At 35.6% G+C, this 19,736-nt stretch overlaps 2 protein-coding genes across 2 annotated transcripts; both read left to right on the forward strand.

Annotated features, from left to right (window-relative positions):
- The first annotated feature begins 9,254 nt into the window (after positions 1–9,254).
- Positions 9,255–13,128, forward strand: BNACNNG22220D (protein ESMERALDA 1). The gene is made up of 10 exons (XM_013868718.3): positions 9,255–9,890; positions 10,173–10,242; positions 10,442–10,509; positions 10,615–10,703; positions 10,794–10,991; positions 11,088–11,292; positions 11,412–11,579; positions 11,768–11,935; positions 12,017–12,207; positions 12,296–13,128. Exons 1-10 carry the CDS (start codon positions 9,513–9,515, stop codon positions 12,465–12,467), a joined length of 1,707 nt encoding a protein of 568 aa, XP_013724172.1. The 5' UTR covers positions 9,255–9,512; the 3' UTR covers positions 12,468–13,128.
- A 1,487-nt stretch (positions 13,129–14,615) lies between these two features.
- On the forward strand, positions 14,616–17,043 carry LOC106427988 (phytanoyl-CoA dioxygenase). The gene is made up of 9 exons (XM_013868717.3): positions 14,616–14,885; positions 14,985–15,106; positions 15,222–15,282; positions 15,692–15,760; positions 15,854–15,972; positions 16,168–16,315; positions 16,393–16,537; positions 16,633–16,719; positions 16,802–17,043. The coding sequence occupies exons 1-9, from the start codon at positions 14,831–14,833 to the stop codon at positions 16,842–16,844; spliced, it is 849 nt and encodes a 282-aa protein (XP_013724171.1). The 5' UTR covers positions 14,616–14,830; the 3' UTR covers positions 16,845–17,043.
- Positions 17,044–19,736: the final 2,693 nt, after the last annotated feature.

Raw genomic sequence — 19,736 nt, forward strand, 5'->3', positions numbered from 1 at the left:
GACTTGTTGTCAATCTTCAACACGACCTTGTTGTCTTCTTTGTTCATGATCTCGACCATCAACTCCTTTAACCATATTGCTTGTTTTGCAGCTTCCGTAGCTGCCATGAACTCCGCTTCACATGAAGAAAGTGCTATGGTGGGTTGCTTACACGATGTCCATGTGATTGGCGATGTTCCAAGGTAGAACATAAACCCTGTCGTGCTTCTTCCATCATCAATGTCTATATTATGACTTCTGTCACTGTAACATGTAATTTTTCGTTGTTCCATCCAGTTTGATGAAGAGACCATACTCAGTGGTGCCCTTTATATATCGCAACAGATGCTTCACCGCTTGTCCATGGCTCTCTCTTGGACTTTGCATATATCTACTCAATACACCGACCGAGAATGCCAAGTCCGGTCGAGTATGAAGAAGATATATGCAGAGTCCAAGAGAGAAACTCTCTCAAAACTAAACATCTCTCAATGTGTTTCTCTTGATGGAACATCTCTTCATGAGAACTCTTTATATAGGACGAAACTACATATTTTCCTAATAATAATATGGCCACATTCCTAAGCTCGATATGTTTTCTTTTTTCCTTAACCCATCAAACTTCACTTTAATGAGTTAACTTGCTCCTCAAGTTAATTAAAATTATCCAACATTTTCCCCCTTAATTTCAACTCGAATCTCGGGTATGTTGATCTTCTGAACTCCGATGAACTTGCGCATTGCTTCGAACTTGATCCTCTCCAATGGTTTAGTTAGTATGTCTTCCTTCTGCTCTACTCCAGGTACATGTTTAACTTCGATCAAGTTGAACTCCACACATTCTCGAATGAAATGGTACTTCGAGAGTATGTGTTTGCTTCTACCGTGAAACACCGGATTCTTGGTGAGGGCAATTGCTGACTTGTTGTCAATCTTCAACATGACCTTCTTTTCTTCTTTGTTTATGATCTCGACCATCAACTCCTTTAACCATATTGCTTGTTTTTCAGCTTCTATAGCTGCCATGAACTCCGCCTCACATGAAGAGAGTGCCACTGTGGGTTGCTTGCACAATGTCCATGTGATCGGCGATGTTCCAAGGTAGAACATAAACCCTGTCGTGCTTCTTCCATAATCAACGTCTATGTTATGACTGTTGTCACTGTAACCTGTAATCTCCGTTGTTCCATCTCGTTTGAAGAAGAGACCATGCTCTGTAGTGCGCTTTATGTACCGTAGTAGATGCTTCACTGCTTCTCCATGACTCTCTCTTGGACTCTGCATATATCTGCTTAATACACCAACCGAGAATGCCAAGTCCGGTCGTGTATGAAGAAGATATCTTAAGCATCCTATGGTGCTTCGATACGATGTTGCATCAATCTCAGGCTCCTCCTCTGCCTTTGATATTTTCAAACTCGTGTGCATCGGAACGTGAGTATAGTTACATGACTCCATCTTCATCTTGACAAATATACCTTGCGCGTATCCTCCTTGCTTGATTCGAATGCCATCAGCTCTTTGCATTAATTCTATACCAAGATAGTATTTAAGCTTCCTAAGGTCTGACATCTCAAATCTTCTTGACATATCATCTTTGAATTGCTTGATAACGTTGAGCGAAGTCCCTATTACAAACAAGTCATCAACATATATATCTATGATCAGAAGCTCCCCCTTCTCTTTCTTTTGATATACCGCAGGTTCCTTGGTACACTTCGTGAACTCCATCTCCTTGAGAACACGGTCGAGTTTGATGTTCCAAACTCTCGGGGCTTGACATAAACCGTATAGAGCTTTACTGAGTTTGTATATGTGATTCTCCTTACCTTTCTCTTCAAAACCTTCTGGCTGAGTTACGTATACATCCTCATTCAAATCACCGTTTAGGAACGCTGTCTTTACATCCAAGTATAGGATCTCTCATCCATTGGTCGCTGCTAACGCCAAGAGTAGTCGTATGGTTTCTATCCGAGCAACTGGTGCAAACACTTCGTCGAAGTCTATGCCTTGTTGTTGCATGTAGCCTTTTGCAACAAGCCTTGCTTTGTATTTGATCACCGTTCCATCTGCATTCCTCTTGATCTTATATATCCACTTCAAACCTATCGGTTTCACACCTGCCGGCTTCCTGACGAGCTTCCAGGTCTTGTTTTTTATGATAGATTCGATCTCTGCCTTCATTGCATCGATCCACGCTTGTATTACTGCAGCTTCGATGTAACTTTCTGGTTCACCATCGATGGTGAGCAAGAGTTTGACACCTTCAACTTCAGCGAGTAGGATGTGATCATCAAACCGTTTTGGTTTTCTGATGTTACGGCCATATCTTGATGTTACATGCTGGTTTTGGTTTGCATCGTTGTTCTCTGCTACTTGCTCTTGTTCACCTGCGTCTACAGCTTCTTCTTCTTCATTATTGTTTTGCTCTTCATGGTGTTGGTGAGCTAGATGCTCATCACTATCTCCTTCTTCTGGAACATCGATATGAGGAAGCTTGAATGATCCTGGTTCTTCGTCCACGTTTGTTGATAGTGTAAACCAATCCCAACTTTTCTTCTCGTCAAAGATTACATCTCTACTAACAATTATCTTCTTCGCACCGGATCATAGAGCCTGTAAGCTTTTGAGCCACGCTCTGTGCCTAGGTTGATCACCATCCTTGATCGATCATCCAGCTTCTTGAGATGAGGACCGTTGATTTTTGCGAAAGCTACACATCCAAAGACCTTTAGATGCTCAATGTTCGGTTTCTTAACATACAAGCCTTCGTATGGAGTCTTGTTTTCCAAAGCCTTTGTAGCAATGCGGTTTGTGAGATACGTTGAATGACATACTGCATCTCCCCCTAGCTGATTAGGTATCTTCATAGCTTTCATCAAACTTCTAGTCATCTCCATTAGTGTTCTTTCTTCTCTTGACCACACCGTTTTATTGCGGTGTATACGGTGCGGTGAGATGTCTAGTTACACCGTTTTCTTCACAAAAACGAATGAACTCAGAAGATGTGAACTCCCCTCCTCTATCGATGCAAAAAGTCTTGAGTTTTAGCTTCGTTTGATTCTCCACGTACTCCTTGAACTTTTTGAACCGATTGAACGCTTCACTCTTCTCTCTTAGCAGCATCGTCCACATATATCTTGAGTAATCATCAATTAAGAGAAATACGTATCTATTTTTTGCTAGTGTTGATGGTGATATCGGACCGCACAAGTCACCATGTACCAAATCCAATGCGTGTGATGCTCGATACTTTACTTTAGGCGGGAAAGACTTTCGAGTTTGCTTCCCAACCAAGCAGGCGCTGCACACATCTTTCTCGTGTATCACCTGAGGCATCCCTACTACCATCTCCTTGTCTACCATATTCTTCATGACTCCAAAGTTCACATGTCCTAGCTGCGCATGCCACACCCATGTAACATCAGTTTCTTGTATCTGAAGACACTTCGGATATTCAACCTCCATTGGCGTCTTGTACAATCGGTTTGGTTGCCTTGCGCCTTGTATTAATAGCCTTCCACAGGGATCTTTTAGCATCAGTAAGTCTTCTTTCATATTAACCTCACAACCCATCTCGATTGCTTGTCCAAGACTTATGATATTGTGTTTTAGACTAGGAATGTAGTAGATGTCTTTGAGTGCTCTTCTCTCCCTTGTTTTTGCGATGAACGTGATCGGACCTTTCCCAACAATCTCGACGTTTGATCCATCATCGAATTTGACTTTGACTTTGATGCTCTCGTCTAGGTTTGAGAAGAACTCTCTCTTGCCTGTCATATGGTTACTTGCACCATTGTCAAGGTACCATATACTCGTATTTCCATCGCACTCGTCAAACCTCTTAGGAAACACTCTCTCTTCGTTGAGGAATCCTTCTTCATGCATATATAATGCATATGCTTCTTGTGTTTCCGTTAGGTTAGCTTCTTCTCTTAGTCGTGTAGGACAATGTGACACGAAGTGCCCCATCTTGTCGCATCTCCAACATTTAGCCTTAGAGTAGTCCTTCTCGGTCTTGTCCAAAGCTTCTCCTCCTTTGTTACGACCATCATAACCATTAGACCTTCCTCGTCCTCTTCCTCTTCCACCATAACCTCTACCTCGGCCTCTTCCTCACGAGTTGTTATGGCTTCCACGACCTTGTGTATCATTCTTTACAAACATTAGCTTCGATTGATCTTCATCTTGGTTTCTTCTTTTATGTGTTCTTCGAAAGCCTTAAATCTTCCAACAATATCTTCGAACCCCGTTGCATTTAGATCCATCACTTGTTCTAACGAAGCTACGATGTGAATGAACTTCGTTCTTGGAAGTCCCCTTCAGAAACTTCTTTACCATCACCGATGCTTCCATTATCTCTCCTAACGCGGCTGCAGAGAGTTTTCCTGCATAGTCATCCACCGTGTATGTGTCTGCCATCTTCAGTTTGTCGAACTCAGACATCAAAGTTTGTAACCTCGCTTCTCTCACCCGATCAGCACCTAGGTTACGGGATTTGATAGCTTCCCAAATCTTCTTCGATGTATTATGTTCTCCTATCTGAAGTATTAGCGCTTCCGGGACTGATTGAAAGATTAGAGCAATCGCCATATTGTTCTTCTTTGCATTATCGCTCCCTGGATCAATCGTATCCCAAACATGTTATAAACGAAGCATCACTTTCATTTGCATCGACCATACGGTGTAGTTGGTCGATGATAGCATCTGACATCGTATGTCCTTCTTCATCTCAAGATCTTTATCACGTCCTTGAGAATTGTTATCGTCTCCCATGTTTTGATCGAGTTACAACTTCTCTTGTAAACGATCTTCGAAACCTGGAGCTTTGATACCAATTAAAGTTGCACAAACACAAAGATTATAAGAACTTCTCTTCTTATTAGATTTAGAAACTCTCTCAAAACTAAATCTCTCAGTGTGTTTCTCTTGATGGAACATCTCTCCATAAGAACTCTTTATATAGGACGAAACTACATATTTTCCTAATAATAATATGGAAACATTCTTAAGCTCGATATGTTTTCTTTTTTCCTTAACCCATCAAACTTCATTTTAATGAGTTAACTTGATACTCAAGTTAATTGGAATTATCCAACAGTTTATTGGTTATATGATCCGTATATTAGATTTTTTTTTGAATTAAAGCTAAATTGATTTAAAAACACAGTTTTACAGAAAAAATAGCATAATGAACTAAATGAGTCTCATCTTGTGACAAGCCACAATTGAAAATATTCATCATACTTCCCATCCCCCATATGTCGAATTGCAGAGATTCGGTTTCGCACTACCTTGTCAATATCTTCTATAATACTTGAAGAGCTCTCATGTACTTCACCATGTCGTCTTCCATTTTTTTCCTTTTATATGTTGTGTATAGCCAACCGAAACACATATCTTGTGAGGAATTTATGCATTTTTTGTTGACTTGTATATTAGATTATATGTCTTTTCGACAATATTCCAAACTCTTGATCCATCAGAAACAACCCCAAGTTTTAGAAATATTATAAATGTGTGTTGGTTTAGAAGGACACAAGTATGAAGTATCATACTTGTGCACGTTGGTACATTGGTACAACTGTTCCGGGATGAAGACATCCTTGGTACATTGCACGAGTAATGAAAAGGCTGAGTGGGTTTCTTGTTGGCGTTTGTGTTCTTGTGGAAGAATATTTTTTCTGATAAATGTGGTTTAAAGATTCAAACCTTTTGTTACTTCTCATCATTGTTTTCATTTGAAGTTTGGCTTTATGACTTGTCTTTAATCTATTGTCTAATCGTTCTTGTGGCCATCAAGTACAAATATATGGCGGACAATGAGGATTTGTGTCCTTGTCTTGTATTTAGTGCATATATTAGCTATAAAAAACTCCACACACGGCCGTTTCCTAAACGCTAAAACTGACTGAAATAAAACATGATAAATTGGAACATCGTCGAGTAACTTGTAAACTACGACGAAAGATACGAGACCCAACTTGCGGTGTCACTAGCTGTTAATGACCTATAGACACTGAACACGCGGGCTTGTGGTTAGAATATTGACGTGCCACGTCATATTTTTCAATTGAAAATCTCATTAAAATATCAGAAAATGGCATATAGTATTTTACTAAATTTGGAATCTTTTCATATTTCCTGCACACAAAAATGTCGCTGTTGCCAACCTCTCTCCCTCCATCTCAGTTGCACATGTGCAACAGAGCCACACGCTAGTAATTTCTAGTAAACTCACATAATCACATTATTAGTTAATTCGCTCATATATTCAAAACCATGATAACTAGTTTTTATTGTTACTTTTAAATATACATACTGAAAAATTTATTCTTCGAGGTATTCAAAATTGCAACTTTTGTATAATTTTCTGGTGATTATGTCATCCCCAAGTGGAGATCTAAACTAACTCACAAGTCAACTATTATAATCGGTAGGATTTAAAATTGTTTTGCTCATAAAATATACGAATTTTGTTGTGGCTACATTGTATTAATAAGCAATCATGCTTGGAAAATTATAATATTGTCATAGTTCAAAAAAAAAAATTATAATATTGTCATCAAAATAATTACACCATATGACTCTAATTCCTTGCCAAAGCACGTGCCATTTAGGGACGAAATATTAGGGAAAAGTACCTATTTCAACATAAACTTTACTCATAGTGCTTATTCCTACCCGAACTTTGTAATAATGCGTATTTCATACCGAACTGCATAAAAACTCAAAAAATACTACATGAACTTTAAACGTTGTGTCTTTTTCTTCACGAACTTTACAGTAGTGCATAATTCATATTGAACTAAACAAAAATTCAAAAATACTACATGAACTCTCAAAATCGTGCTTATATATATATTGACCATCAAAGGTGTTATTCAACCAATAATTTATCAAACGATGTTGTTTTTAATAAATTCTGTAAATTTTTAATTTAAAAATACTACATTTTTAATTTAAAAATACTACATTTTTTAATTTAAAAATACTATATTTTTAAACGCCTTTAAAATATTACATAAACTCTCAAAATCGTGTTTACATATTAATTTTTAATTTTACAAAATTTATCCAAAATGACGTCATTTTGATAAATTAACGGATGACTAACATCTTTGATTGTCAATCTATATATAAACGATTTTGAAAGTTTATGTAATATTTTCAAATTTTAAATTTTACAGAATTTATCAAAAACAATTTTTTTTTGCCTCTGATCTAAAGGCAAACCAACACAAAATTCTAAAATTTTGCAATATAGTTCAATTCTTAGTAATACTATAAATAAATATTTAAATTAAAAATAATTTCTCTAAATTTATAAAATAATAATTTTTAAAATTAAATTAAAACATAAATGATTATATATTTTTTTTATAAAACTGAAACAATAAAACTTTGATAATATTTATTTGATTAAAATAAAACTTAAATATCAGTTATTGTTTACAAATTTATACAAAAATTTTACTTTGGTCTAGTAATTAATCTGATCTTATTTGTCCACCAGTATGAGAATTTGAACCTTCCAAAAATTAATTTTTAATTTTACAGAATTTATCCAAAATGACATCATTTGATAAATTAACGGATGACTAATATTTTTGACGTCAATATATATATTAACACGATTTTGAGAGTTTATATAGTATTTTTAAATTTTACATTTAACAGAATTTATCAAAAACGACGTCGTTTGATAGATTAATGGTTGAATAACACATTTGGCGATTAATATATATATTAGCACAATTTTGAGAATATATGTAGTGTTTTTGAATTTTTTGTTAAATTCAGTATGAAATATGCAATACTATAAATTTCAGAAAGGAAAAGGCACAACACTTGAAGTTTATGTAGTATTTTAGAGTTTTATGTAATTTGGTATGGAATACCCACCACTTCAAAGTTTGGGAGGAAATAAGCACGACGGGTAAAGTTCGGGTTGAAATAAGCACTTTTCCCAATGATTCAGTCACAGTCACAATTAATTTTACAAAAAATTCCAAAATGACGTCATTTTGATAAATTAACGGATGACTAACAGTTTTGATTGTCAATATATATAAGCACGATTTTGAGAGTTCATGTAGTATTTTTGAATTTTTGTTCGTGAAGGAAAAAGCACAACGCTTAAAGTTCATGTAGTATTTTTTGAGTTTTTATGTAGTTCGGTATGAAATATGCACTATTACAAAGTTCGGGTAGGAATAAGCACGATGGATAAAGTTCAGGTTGAAATATGCATTTTCCCCCGAAATATTAGGTAAACAAAGTATGGGATCAACATTGCTTGTCCTGTTAGCCTTGCCTTCTGAGTTGTTTAGTTTTGAATTAAATACTTTTACTACTGTTTCATTACACTACTGGTTCTTAATACAGATGCTTTTGTTTTCATGGCTAAGCAAGCATATAGGTCTTTTCGACTAAAAGGTATATTTTTTATCTTTGTAAATATATTTGTTTTCAGTGATATGTTATGTTATGTTGATAATCTCACACGAAAAATACAAGAATATCATTGAGGAAACAGAAAAAAAAAGCAAATATCAGGATATCCTGCGGATTATTCTAGATATTGTCATTCATATATATATTTTTGTTTTAAAGGGGATAATTTTAATTTATAATTGTAGATTAACAAAACTTTAATTGTACAATAAAGCATATTGCTAATATACGAATTTATATATTTTATTGTATTTTCCATAACCCAAAAGTGAAAAAAGAAATGTGTTGAAGTCTTCTTGGATGTTCTCCATATCTTATACGAATAATCAAAGGTAGAAAGAACACAACGCACAACATCCTAAAGACTGAATAAATTATTTTTATTATAAAAAATGAATTACTTTTCAGTATATAATAAAATAAGGGAACCTAGATAAAACACTAAAATTATTCCTTAAAAGTATTTTATATACATCTTAGAACTATAAAATATATTATTTGACTAAATGTTCATCAGTCTTTATATAATTTAATTATATCATAATTATATTCATAAAAATTAATAGATTTCATTAATAATTGTTTAAATTAATGATTTTTTTAATAAGATATATTCATGTAGATGAAAACGTCATATACACATATATCTTCACAGTGGGACTCAGAACAAATAGAATCGTTAGATACGCATCATTCATTTATTAATTATTTATTTTTAATAGAAATAAACCAGTATTAAAACATTTAAATGAAGTTTCCAGTTCTATAAAAAAAAATGTTCATAATAAATTTTGAAATCTAAGGGGAAAAAATAAAATAAAAAGAAAGACAGAAAGGAAGAGAAGGAAAGGAAAGGGTGCGCATGTGACTGATCACGCCTCCACCTCAAAAGAGACGCACACTCTCTCTCTCCCCCCCGGCGATTCTCTTCAAATCTCTCAACCGCGCTCCGCCGTGGTGAGAGAAACAAAACACATCCACCGCATCTCTATGACTCATCACACAATCTCTTAACCAAAAGAGGAGAGAGAGAGACAACATTAAAGAAGAAGCGAGATCTAAATCCCTTCCCTCAAATGCTCGCGAAGAATCATCGGCTGCCGGGAAGCGGCCACACCACTCCATCTCCTCCCGGCTCTCCTCGCCGCTCTCCTCGGTACCGTCACTCCCGTTCAAAACCCTCCGCTCGGTTCCCCGCCGCCGTCCAGCCGAGCCGAACCCTCGCGCATCGCGTCTCGTGGATCATCTTATCGGCTCTCCTCCGGCGCCAGGGAGTCTTCCTCTTCGCGCCTCTGATATACATCTCGTGTATGCTGCTGTACATGGGCACCGTGTCCTTCGACGTTGGTCCCATCATTAGGCATCGATCTCCTCCCGGATCTGTTTACAAAAGCCCCCAGCTTTACGCCAAGCTTAGGCATGATATGGACGCTGATAACTCCACGGCTGATGCGGTTAGCCTTTTTTGTTTCCCCACATTGGCGTTTAGGTTGTTAACTTGTAAAGGCTGTTCCTTTATTTACATTGAGAGAAGGGCTATTAGCTTCAGATCTTAGCCCCGAGTTCTAAGTTAATTGTAACTACTGTAGGATTAGGAGCTTCTTATATCATGAATGTTACTTTGGTTATGTGGCTGTTTTGCGAGCGTGTTATATGGTTTGAGACTTGTAATGTTGATTGGTTATCTACAATCTCTTTCACGTGTCATCATCAATGTTATTGTATTTCATTATCAGATATCAACCATTTGGAAACATTCGTATAAAGGTGGGGAGTGGAAGCCCTACGTGAACAAGTCCACTGGAGGTACCTACTCTACTGCATGCATTGTTTTTCTCTAGTTTCTTCACAACGCTGCTCCTCGTTGGCACTAGTAATCTGAAGCGTTTACAGAGAGCATTACTTGTCACATTGATTAAAGTGTTCCGTGCATTCTACAAAGTTAATTGGATCATAATTTGATTTAAGTAAACATTGGCTTCTTCTTCTTTTTTGTTAATTGTAGCGTTGCCGGAGTCGAATGGTTATATATATGTTGAAGCAAACGGAGGCTTGAATCAGCAGCGGACATCGGTAGGTTTGTTGATCTCTTTCATGATACATCAAGTCTCTAAGCATTTCTGCTCAACCTTGCTTATGTCAAATATGTTGACTTTGTCTCTACTATGTTATGCTTAGATATGCAATGCGGTTGCTGTGGCAGGCTATCTCAACGCAACTCTAGTAATCCCCAACTTTCACTTTCACAGCATATGGAGAGATCCAAGGTTCTTTTGAAAATCTTGTCTTGATGTTGTTTGTTCAAGGAAAACAATCTTTTTGTGGATTGCTTTTTAACAGAAGTTTTTTTTTTCCAGTAAATTTGGGGACATCTACGATGAAGAGTTCTTTGTCAATACCTTAGCAAACGATGTACGAGTGGTTGACACAATTCCTGAATATCTAATGGAGCGATATGACTTTAACATGACAAATGTCTACAACTTCAGAGTTAAAGCATGGTCACCCATTCAATATTATCGGGACTCCATCTTGCCGAAGCTACATGAGGAGAAGTAAGTTACAACTTTGCACATACTAGAGTTGGTTGGTTAGCATTGTTCTTAATAGGACAGTTTGTCAATGGGAATTGGTATCTTTAAATGGCACAGGGTTATACGAATATCACCATTTGCAAATAGACTTTCGTTTGATGCTCCTCAACCTGTCCAGAGACTTAGATGTTTGGCGAATTACGAAGCCCTGAGGTTTTCGGAACCCATACTAACACTAGGAGAAACACTGGTGAAGAGAATGAAAGATCAAAGTGCAAATCACGGAGGAAAGTACGTATCTGTACATCTGCGCTTTGAAGAGGTTTGTTCCTCATGTAAAGAAGAGACGTTTCAAGAATCCCCCCATTGGTTTTTGTCATGGAATGGAGAGCTTGTTTGTCTGAAATAAGAGATTTGATAAGGTATATCTAAATGTTGCAGGACATGGTAGCTTTCTCCTGTTGTGTATTTGATGGTGGCAAGCAAGAAAAACAAGATATGATTGCAGCAAGAGAACGAGGATGGAAAGGAAAGTTTACAAAACCAGGCCGTGTTATTAGACCTGGTGCTATCAGGCAAAACGGGAAATGCCCTTTAACTCCTTTAGAGGTACTCATCAATTTCTGGACACTGCCCCTACTATCTACAATATATTAGCATTCTCGGATCTTTAAAGTTAATCATCTATCACAATAGCTCCACCAAACCCTTGTGAGCAATAGTGTTGGCTGTTATGTTTAGTGAGCAATAGTGTTAGTTGTTCTCTCGGGTTTATACTTTTCTTGTAAACCCTTCAGGTGGGCTTAATGCTAAGAGGAATGGGTTTCAACAAAAGCACATATATATTCCTTGCATCTGGTCAGATATATAACGCTAACAGAACCATGGCCCCGCTACTAGAGATGTTCCCTAATTTACAAACTAAAGAGATGATTGCATCAGAGGAGGAACTTGCTCCATATAAGGTCTGCTTCTTTTCCCTATGTTTGTTCCATTGTACAATTCGTGTGATCAATCATTTTTTCTGACTTGGAATCTGTGTTTAGAACTTCTCTTCAAGAATGGCTGCCATAGATTATACAGTCTGTCTCCACAGCGAAGTATTTGTGACCACACAAGGTGGAAACTTTCCTCACTTCCTCATGGGTCACCGGAGATATCTGTACGGAGGACACTCCAAAACTATTAGACCGGACAAGCGAAAGTTAGCAATCCTCTTTGACAATCCCAACATCGGGTACTCACTTTCTTCTACTTCCTTGACAAGTTCCACGTTTAAAACGTTCCAGATAAATGATATTTGTATCTGTTTTGTTGCTCGGCAGATGGAGGAGTTTTAAACGTCATATGCTAAACATGAGGTCTCATAGTGACTCAAAGGGGTTTGAGCTAAAAAGACCTAATGACTCCATTTACACATTCCCTTGTCCCGACTGTATGTCACGTAAGAACAGAACAACGACCCCAGATTCTAAACCACCACCCCCTGCCATTTGAAAACACACAAACGCACTCGCTTCATTGCCGGCCAAAAGGCTGTGTTCATTCCTTGTAATTCTAATTCTTTTATATCAGAGTGGATCTTGACAACTTCGGGGCCTCTCCCGAGAGTTTTAGGGAGACAGCGTTTGGAGGGGTCGCAAAATTGTCTATTTATATCCGGGGAAGGGTCTCACCAGAGGAGTAGTAGCCACAACATTGTTTGATACGTTTGACACATTGAAGCTGATGCATCTAACATGGGAGGAAATTGAGGGTTTAGTTCAAATCCTTGACTGCTGGTGGTGGTCAAAGAGTAGGACAGCGTTTGGATGTTCACTTCTTCTTTGTTTTTTGGGTGTTTTTGCGGTTTGAAGCGTTTGCGTTTTGTACATTTATGTAAACGCAGACGTTAGAGTCTACTTTTGTGTTAGGAGATATGTAGAAACTGACTAACAGGGGGAGAGAAGAAGCTGCCCGAAAAGTTTTGTACATTGGTTTGGTTTAGAGGCGATGATGGTGTCTCTTTTGGTTTTGGTTTAGGTTTATTTAAATTCTTTGTTGTAGCAGGGTCTTTTAATTGTGTTTCACATCATATTCTTCTGATTCTTCCGGAGGTAGAATGTTATGTTTATTTCAGGAAACAACTCTCTTAATATTGATTTGATTCTTTCATTTATTTGCTTCTTTGTGCCATCTCTACGGTTTAATGTATTATAACTTAATGACTCTTGAGTTGTTACAGCTATAGAGTGCGTACTTCAAATAAGTTTTTCGCTCTCCAAAAAAGTTTCGCCGTTCAAAACTTTAAATTTGAAGTTTCATATTTTTATTTGCATTTTAGTCTGTACAATTACACATCACATTATTTTCTTGTTTATTGTTTTAATCCTTATAAAAATTATATCTCATAAATATTTTAAGTTTTTTACACATAAAATTAAATAAACTTTAAAATAAAATTTAAAATATTTAAAAATAGATTTAGATAACAAAAATATACAAAAAAACTTAACAAAAAAAACTTTTTAAAAATTACATGAAGACATAACTATTACACAGATTTAAATATTACAACAACACTAATAGTCAGGTAAGTTTGATCCGAAACCTTCAAAATTTCTAAATATTGTCCAATTTTTTTTTTGTGTAACTGGAGATGGTTGTTGTTGTTGTTGATGATGATGTCTTTTCGTATAATACTTTCTTGTTCATATTGAATATATTCACGATTATTAATATCATCGATAAAATTTAGTTTTTTAGTAATATTTTATGTTTCTCTTTTACTTTCTTGTTCTGATCTAATGTATTTACAAATATTAATATCACTCAATTTCAACAATTTTTATCTCTAATATACACATTAAAAATGAGGAGAGCCATTTTTACTTCGAAATGCACTAGTAGATCATATATGCATTACGAAAATCACTTTATGAAATAATATGGTATTTTGCTTGAAGTTTAATATTAATAAAGTTATTTTGTTTAAAATTTTATATTTTAATATAATATTTTATTAATTATTATTGTTGTAATATGTTTATATATGTGATAGTTATTTACAAAATTTTTATGAATTTAGTTATGACAAATATAAGGGATAAATATAAGGATAATATTATAAAATACAAATAGTTTTGAAGTTGAGTTTGAAGTTTTGTTTTTGGAGAAGAACGCTTTTAGACTTCAAATATAGAGTTTTGGAAACTTTAAATATAGAGTTTTGGAAACTTCAAAATAGAGTTTATTTTTGGAGATGGTTTGAGTGATCGGTGAAGCTAATATGTATGTATACAGTATATTAACAAATACCATTGAGGTAAAAATCGGTTGTAAGCAAAATGATCGGTCTAGACGGTGTTGAAGTATCTGCATAGTCATTAATCCTCTACGAACCGTCAAATTACCGTCTACCAAAACACTTGACTTTTATTAAAAAATTAATAGGCTGTTGATTGGGCTAAGAATCTTTTTCAAGACCTTAAGGCTTCTGAACACAACAAGCCCATATAATACCAATCAATAATTTGGAAGCCCGTATAAGCCGAAAAAAACAAATCTCACTCGTCAATTTTAGCGCGTTGCGAAAATCCCCTGGAAGTCTGAAACAGAAAGATAAGTGTCCACGTGGAAGTTGCGTGCTAGTATATCGCAAACACAAGGTTCGGCCACGAAAGGTAGCGCGTGGGGGAAAGATCTCAAGAGTTATTGGAGTTCGAGGCAAAGAAAACTTTGTTCTGTTCTGTGTTTGGGTAATTAAAGTCGTCAAAAGAGGAAGAGGATCTGCTTTTAGTATTTTGATTTATTAGAAGAAAAGAAAATAATAGTTCTCATACAAAATCCCCGGAGAAATCTTTACTGGCAACCACCATATCATGGGAATCGCAGGAAGTCTAACACCAGATCAGCTGGCGTTTTTCAACTCTCAAGGTTTGTCTTTTTGAGATATTTGCTCTTAACTCTATCTTCCTTCTTTTTGTTTGGTTTTGATGATGAGCTAAGAAGAAGTGAATTGATTTTGTAATAAAGGGTATCTGGTAATCGAATCATTCGCAAGTGAGGATGAGATTGGAGCCTTGAGGAAGAGGATGAATGAGTTGCTGACTCAATCTGATTGCTCCGTCTCTTCTATTTTCTCCACTAAAAACCAGGTTCTCTCTCTTTCTTTCTTTTCCTCTAGTATCCAAATTCACCATATGTTTTTTGTATGATTAATTTTCTGAAACCCTTTTACTTAAATCTGATATTATTATGTTTATTCTGCAGAAGAAGACTACCGATAATTACTTCTTTGAGAGCGCTGAAAAAATCTCCTTCTTCTTTGAAGGTTTGTTTCCTCTCTACTCTTTCAAGCTTTCCTTTCATTTACTTTGTTTCATATAATCAGAACCATCCCTTGGGTTTTTCCTTTGTTATGGTGTTCTTGGGAATTTTATGTTTTCTATATGTGTGAAGAAATATATGTTGTACGAATTTGAGATATATAAGTTTACAGAATCTGAAAAACACCATTCTCTTGTTCAAAACACTTGAATGAATGAATGTGAATATTAAACTTTCATGAAAGGATAGGCACTTCTTTTCTTTTGACACTGTTTGAATGCAGTTTTTTAGTTTGTAAATGTTATACTGTATATTTTTTTTACCATTTAGTTGATGTTGTCTACTGCTTTTGTTATAATATCGCTCTTAGCAGCTTTCCTACTCTGAAGAGTTCCTTGTGTATTGATTCTCAGAAAAAGCTTTTGGTGATGATGGGAAACTGAAGCAACCGAAAGAGCTTTCTATAAACAAAGTTGGCCATGGTATCTTTTTCCAACATGTTTCACTACAAAATCTTAATTTTTAGTGGAGAGATAAACACATCATAAGGGATAACTAATGCTGCTATGGTGCAGCACTGCACGAGCTTGACCCATTGTACAAGGAGTTCACATACTCGTCCAAGGTTTCAAGTTTGGTATCATCCTTAGGTTACAGAAGACCAGTCGTCATGCAGGCTATGTACATTTTCAAGGTAACACTCTTCTTATTCACTTCTTGTGTAGCTGCAAACTTCAACGCTAGGAACTGCGATCCTCGTAATAATATGCAAATGTTTCAACATTTGACAAGGCAGATCATAACTTTATATGAATAACTTTGGAGTTATTCTCTTGTAGTTACGTTTAAACTATCCAAACCTGTAACATTATGGCAATGATTTTACTAGCAACCTGGAATTGGAGGAGAAGTTGTTCCGCACCAAGATAACTCCTTTGTCTACACGGATCCACCGAGCTGTACTGGTCTCTGGATGGCTTTAGAAGATTCCACAACTGTTAACGGTTGTCTTTGGGCCATACCTGGATCTCACAAGAGTATGTTTTCAACCTCTACTCTTCTTTGTGATCTCCTTAGCTAAACAGTCTTGTTTTCTTCCTCTGCTTTGTTCCAGATGGTTTGGTTAGAAGGTTTATCCGGGGTGAAAACGGTGTAACATTTGATAGGCCATCGCCTTGTTACGACCAGAAAGATTTTGTGCCTATTGAGATGAAAGCAGGCTCATTGATCGCCATTCATGGTGATCTAATCCATCAAAGGTAAACTTTTCATCTTCCAATATGAAGTAACTTGCCCTTTTTGCTTAGACTTGGCTGAGCTCTGAGGAAAAGTTCATGTTCTCTATGGGATGCAGTTTCGAGAATCTATCAGCCAAGTCAAGACATGCCTATAGCTTACATGTAGTTGAATCTGATGGATGCAAATGGGCACCAGACAACTGGTAAGCTTTTGTTTTAACTTTTGGTCTTTTACAATTATATTCAATTGAGTCTATCTTACAGTTCCTTTATATGCTTTGCTAGGATTCAAAGAGAGAGCATGCCTGAGCCTCTCTATGCCCCTTAGATACAAAGCCAGTCTGCGTTTATCAAATTTCTTCTACACACGACCATTTGTTGTTAGTTACTCTGAACAGTAATAAGAACGTGGCTAAAAAGGCCCTTCTTTTGTCATTTGCTTTGTCGAAATACAATTTGTTTCTGCTTGGTCTCTGTAGTTCTGACAGTGGTTACTTGATGTTTATGGGATTATAGGTTTGATTGAATTCACAGTAGTTAGACATCGAAGAGAAAGCTTGAGAAATAGGTTACCATTGGAATACAGTTGTTTATTTAATGGCATGTTAATGTGATTTGAGGAATAGGAAAAAACTGTACCATGAAAAATAAAACATGGGACTGATCTTTTAGTTCATTCATGTCACTAAAAGGACACGAGATGGGTCAATGTTCTGTTTCTGGTAGGTTATTATTATCTCATGATTTTACTTAGAATGGAGAACTAAGTTCATGATTCAAAACCTTATGTTTCATGTAATTAAGACCCTTTTGAACATCTCTTGGTTGATTTTAAAACACATGTATCTTGATTGAATAAATTGGCAATCCTGTGTCAGAAAACAATTGAGAATTGGGCTTCGTCGAAGATTTTTTTTTCTTGACTACAAAATGTCCAGCTCTACCCTTCTCACCTTGAATAGCCTTCGAAAATGAAAAATAGCTACCAATAGCCCAGTGACATATTTTGTTGTGGGCCAAAGATAAATTATGGACCATTTTACCTTTAATGAAAATTACAATTGTGGATACTCAAATGTGGACAGACAAATGATGTATGGACGTTTGTTGTGTGGATCGGAAATTTTCTTTGTGGATAAAAACTACACGTTTGGTAAAAATTATCGTTTGAATGGAACTTGTGGATGACATGAAAAATGTGGACATAGTCATCAGTATGTTCATTTTTGGATGGCTCAGCTGCAGCTACTTCACCAAACAAGATATCACTAGAAGTCACCTCACTAATTCTCGAAGATCCTGTCTACACGGAGCAATACCACGACGCCCCATCCACATATCATTCAACCCCACATCAACCGTCCACACACAACCCATCCACGCGCCAACTAACCACACACCACCCATCCACACAAACCCCATCCACACACCACCCGTGTACTCTTCCCGAGTCTCCACACTCCATCCATCAAAATTAAAATTGAAATTTTACTGATCTGAGTTTTGAAATCCACAACGACATTAAAAATCAACAAAACAAAAAATAATCTTATGAAATCTAAACTTGGATAAACAAGTTAAACATTCATAATCGAGACAAATATGGTATGAATTGTGAAGAAATTAATGTTACTTGTCTTGAAATCGAAGCAAACCAGAACAGAGTTAAAATATTTTTTCAATGGATTGATGGAAGAAGAAGAAGAAGAAAAAGATAACTTTCCAGTTGATTCTTAAAGTTTCTCACTGGATTATTTGAAGAAGAAGAAAAATCACAGCTTTAAGTAGTGAAAGAATAAAGTGTGATTGATGAAATCAGAAAAATTAAAGTTTATGTATTTGGAAAAGTTGTTTAGATCTAGATATGAGAGAGAAAGATGAATCTCGAAAAAAAAGATAAATAATTTACTTATTTTCTTTTAGTTTAAAATAAGAAAATGTATAGTTAAGTTAGTGGTATAAGAGACAAACCACATGTTATATGTGTGTCACATGTGAAAAATGTCTTTGGATGTAAATAAAAATTCAAAATGTGTCTGTAGATGTAAAAAAATCTAAAAAGAATCTGGGTTTCTAGAAAATTCAATAATCAAATTAAACTTGTACTAGCTATTTAAAAAATATATATAGGAATGTTATATGGAGAGGGAATGGGGTAGTTGAATAATCACTATAGCTCCTTAAATCTCACCATTTATGGCTTCCACTGTGCAAAACATTCATTGCAATTGCAACAACTTCTTTATGAGGATATTCCTCTTTTAACCAAATGGACTTAACAATATAAAGTAACTTTATTTGTTTAAAAAGTCACAAAAGCAAATAATGTACATTTTGCTTATATTTCTTTTAAGATGGGCAATTTGATGTTATTTCAAATAAAAGTTTTATTTATTCTCAAGAAAAGAAAAGATGAAGATCAAACTTCTTAGTTATTTGGTCTACAATTCATTCTTTTTGCGTCAACCATTCGTGTGATTTTAACTTGGTTCTATTTAAATCTACCTTTAACAAAACAGAATCATTAGTCCATGAGTGAACTAGTAAAGATAGTATTCATATTAGCATTAAATATTTTTCTGCGGGTATATTATTAATAATTGTCTCAAACTCTGTGTAGATATAAGAGAGGTCAATGGGGACAAGCATCCCCATCGAGAGAACCGTATTCATTTAATCACAAACGAACACATTATACAAAACTACAAACCAAATGAAAATTATTAAAGCGAACCAGTCTACAGTTATATACTACTAATATTTTTATGAAATGTTTACTTGCGGATAATTTCAATATTTGTGGAGTAAACTAACTTATTTTAAAAAAAAGTATAATAAGTTAAGAGATAAATACAAATATGAAAATTTAAATAAGAATTAAAAACAGGAAAATATGAGAAACACTGAGAGATTTCGTTTTATTTTTTTTTAAATAAAAAAAATTGTTTTTATAATATTTGTGTTTTTGAGATTTTCATTGGTATTAGAGCCATATGTTGATGAAAAATCTGCAAAAATTCAAAATGCCCTTCAAAATAAGAATTAGAAGTTCATGGCAAAGATCACTCAGAAGATCTTGGAAGTGTAACTGTGGAAAAAAGCATGCACAAAGCACCTCAAATTAATCTTGCGATTAAGGATGTCAGATGCCGAACAAGTAACAGGACAAGGTGCCAAGAAGATTCGCTGAAGGAAAGGACACAAGGTGAATGTGATATTT

The sequence above is a fragment of the Brassica napus genome, chromosome C2, assembly GCF_020379485.1.
Source record: "Brassica napus cultivar Da-Ae chromosome C2, Da-Ae, whole genome shotgun sequence".
Lineage (NCBI taxonomy): Eukaryota > Viridiplantae > Streptophyta > Magnoliopsida > Brassicales > Brassicaceae > Brassica > Brassica napus.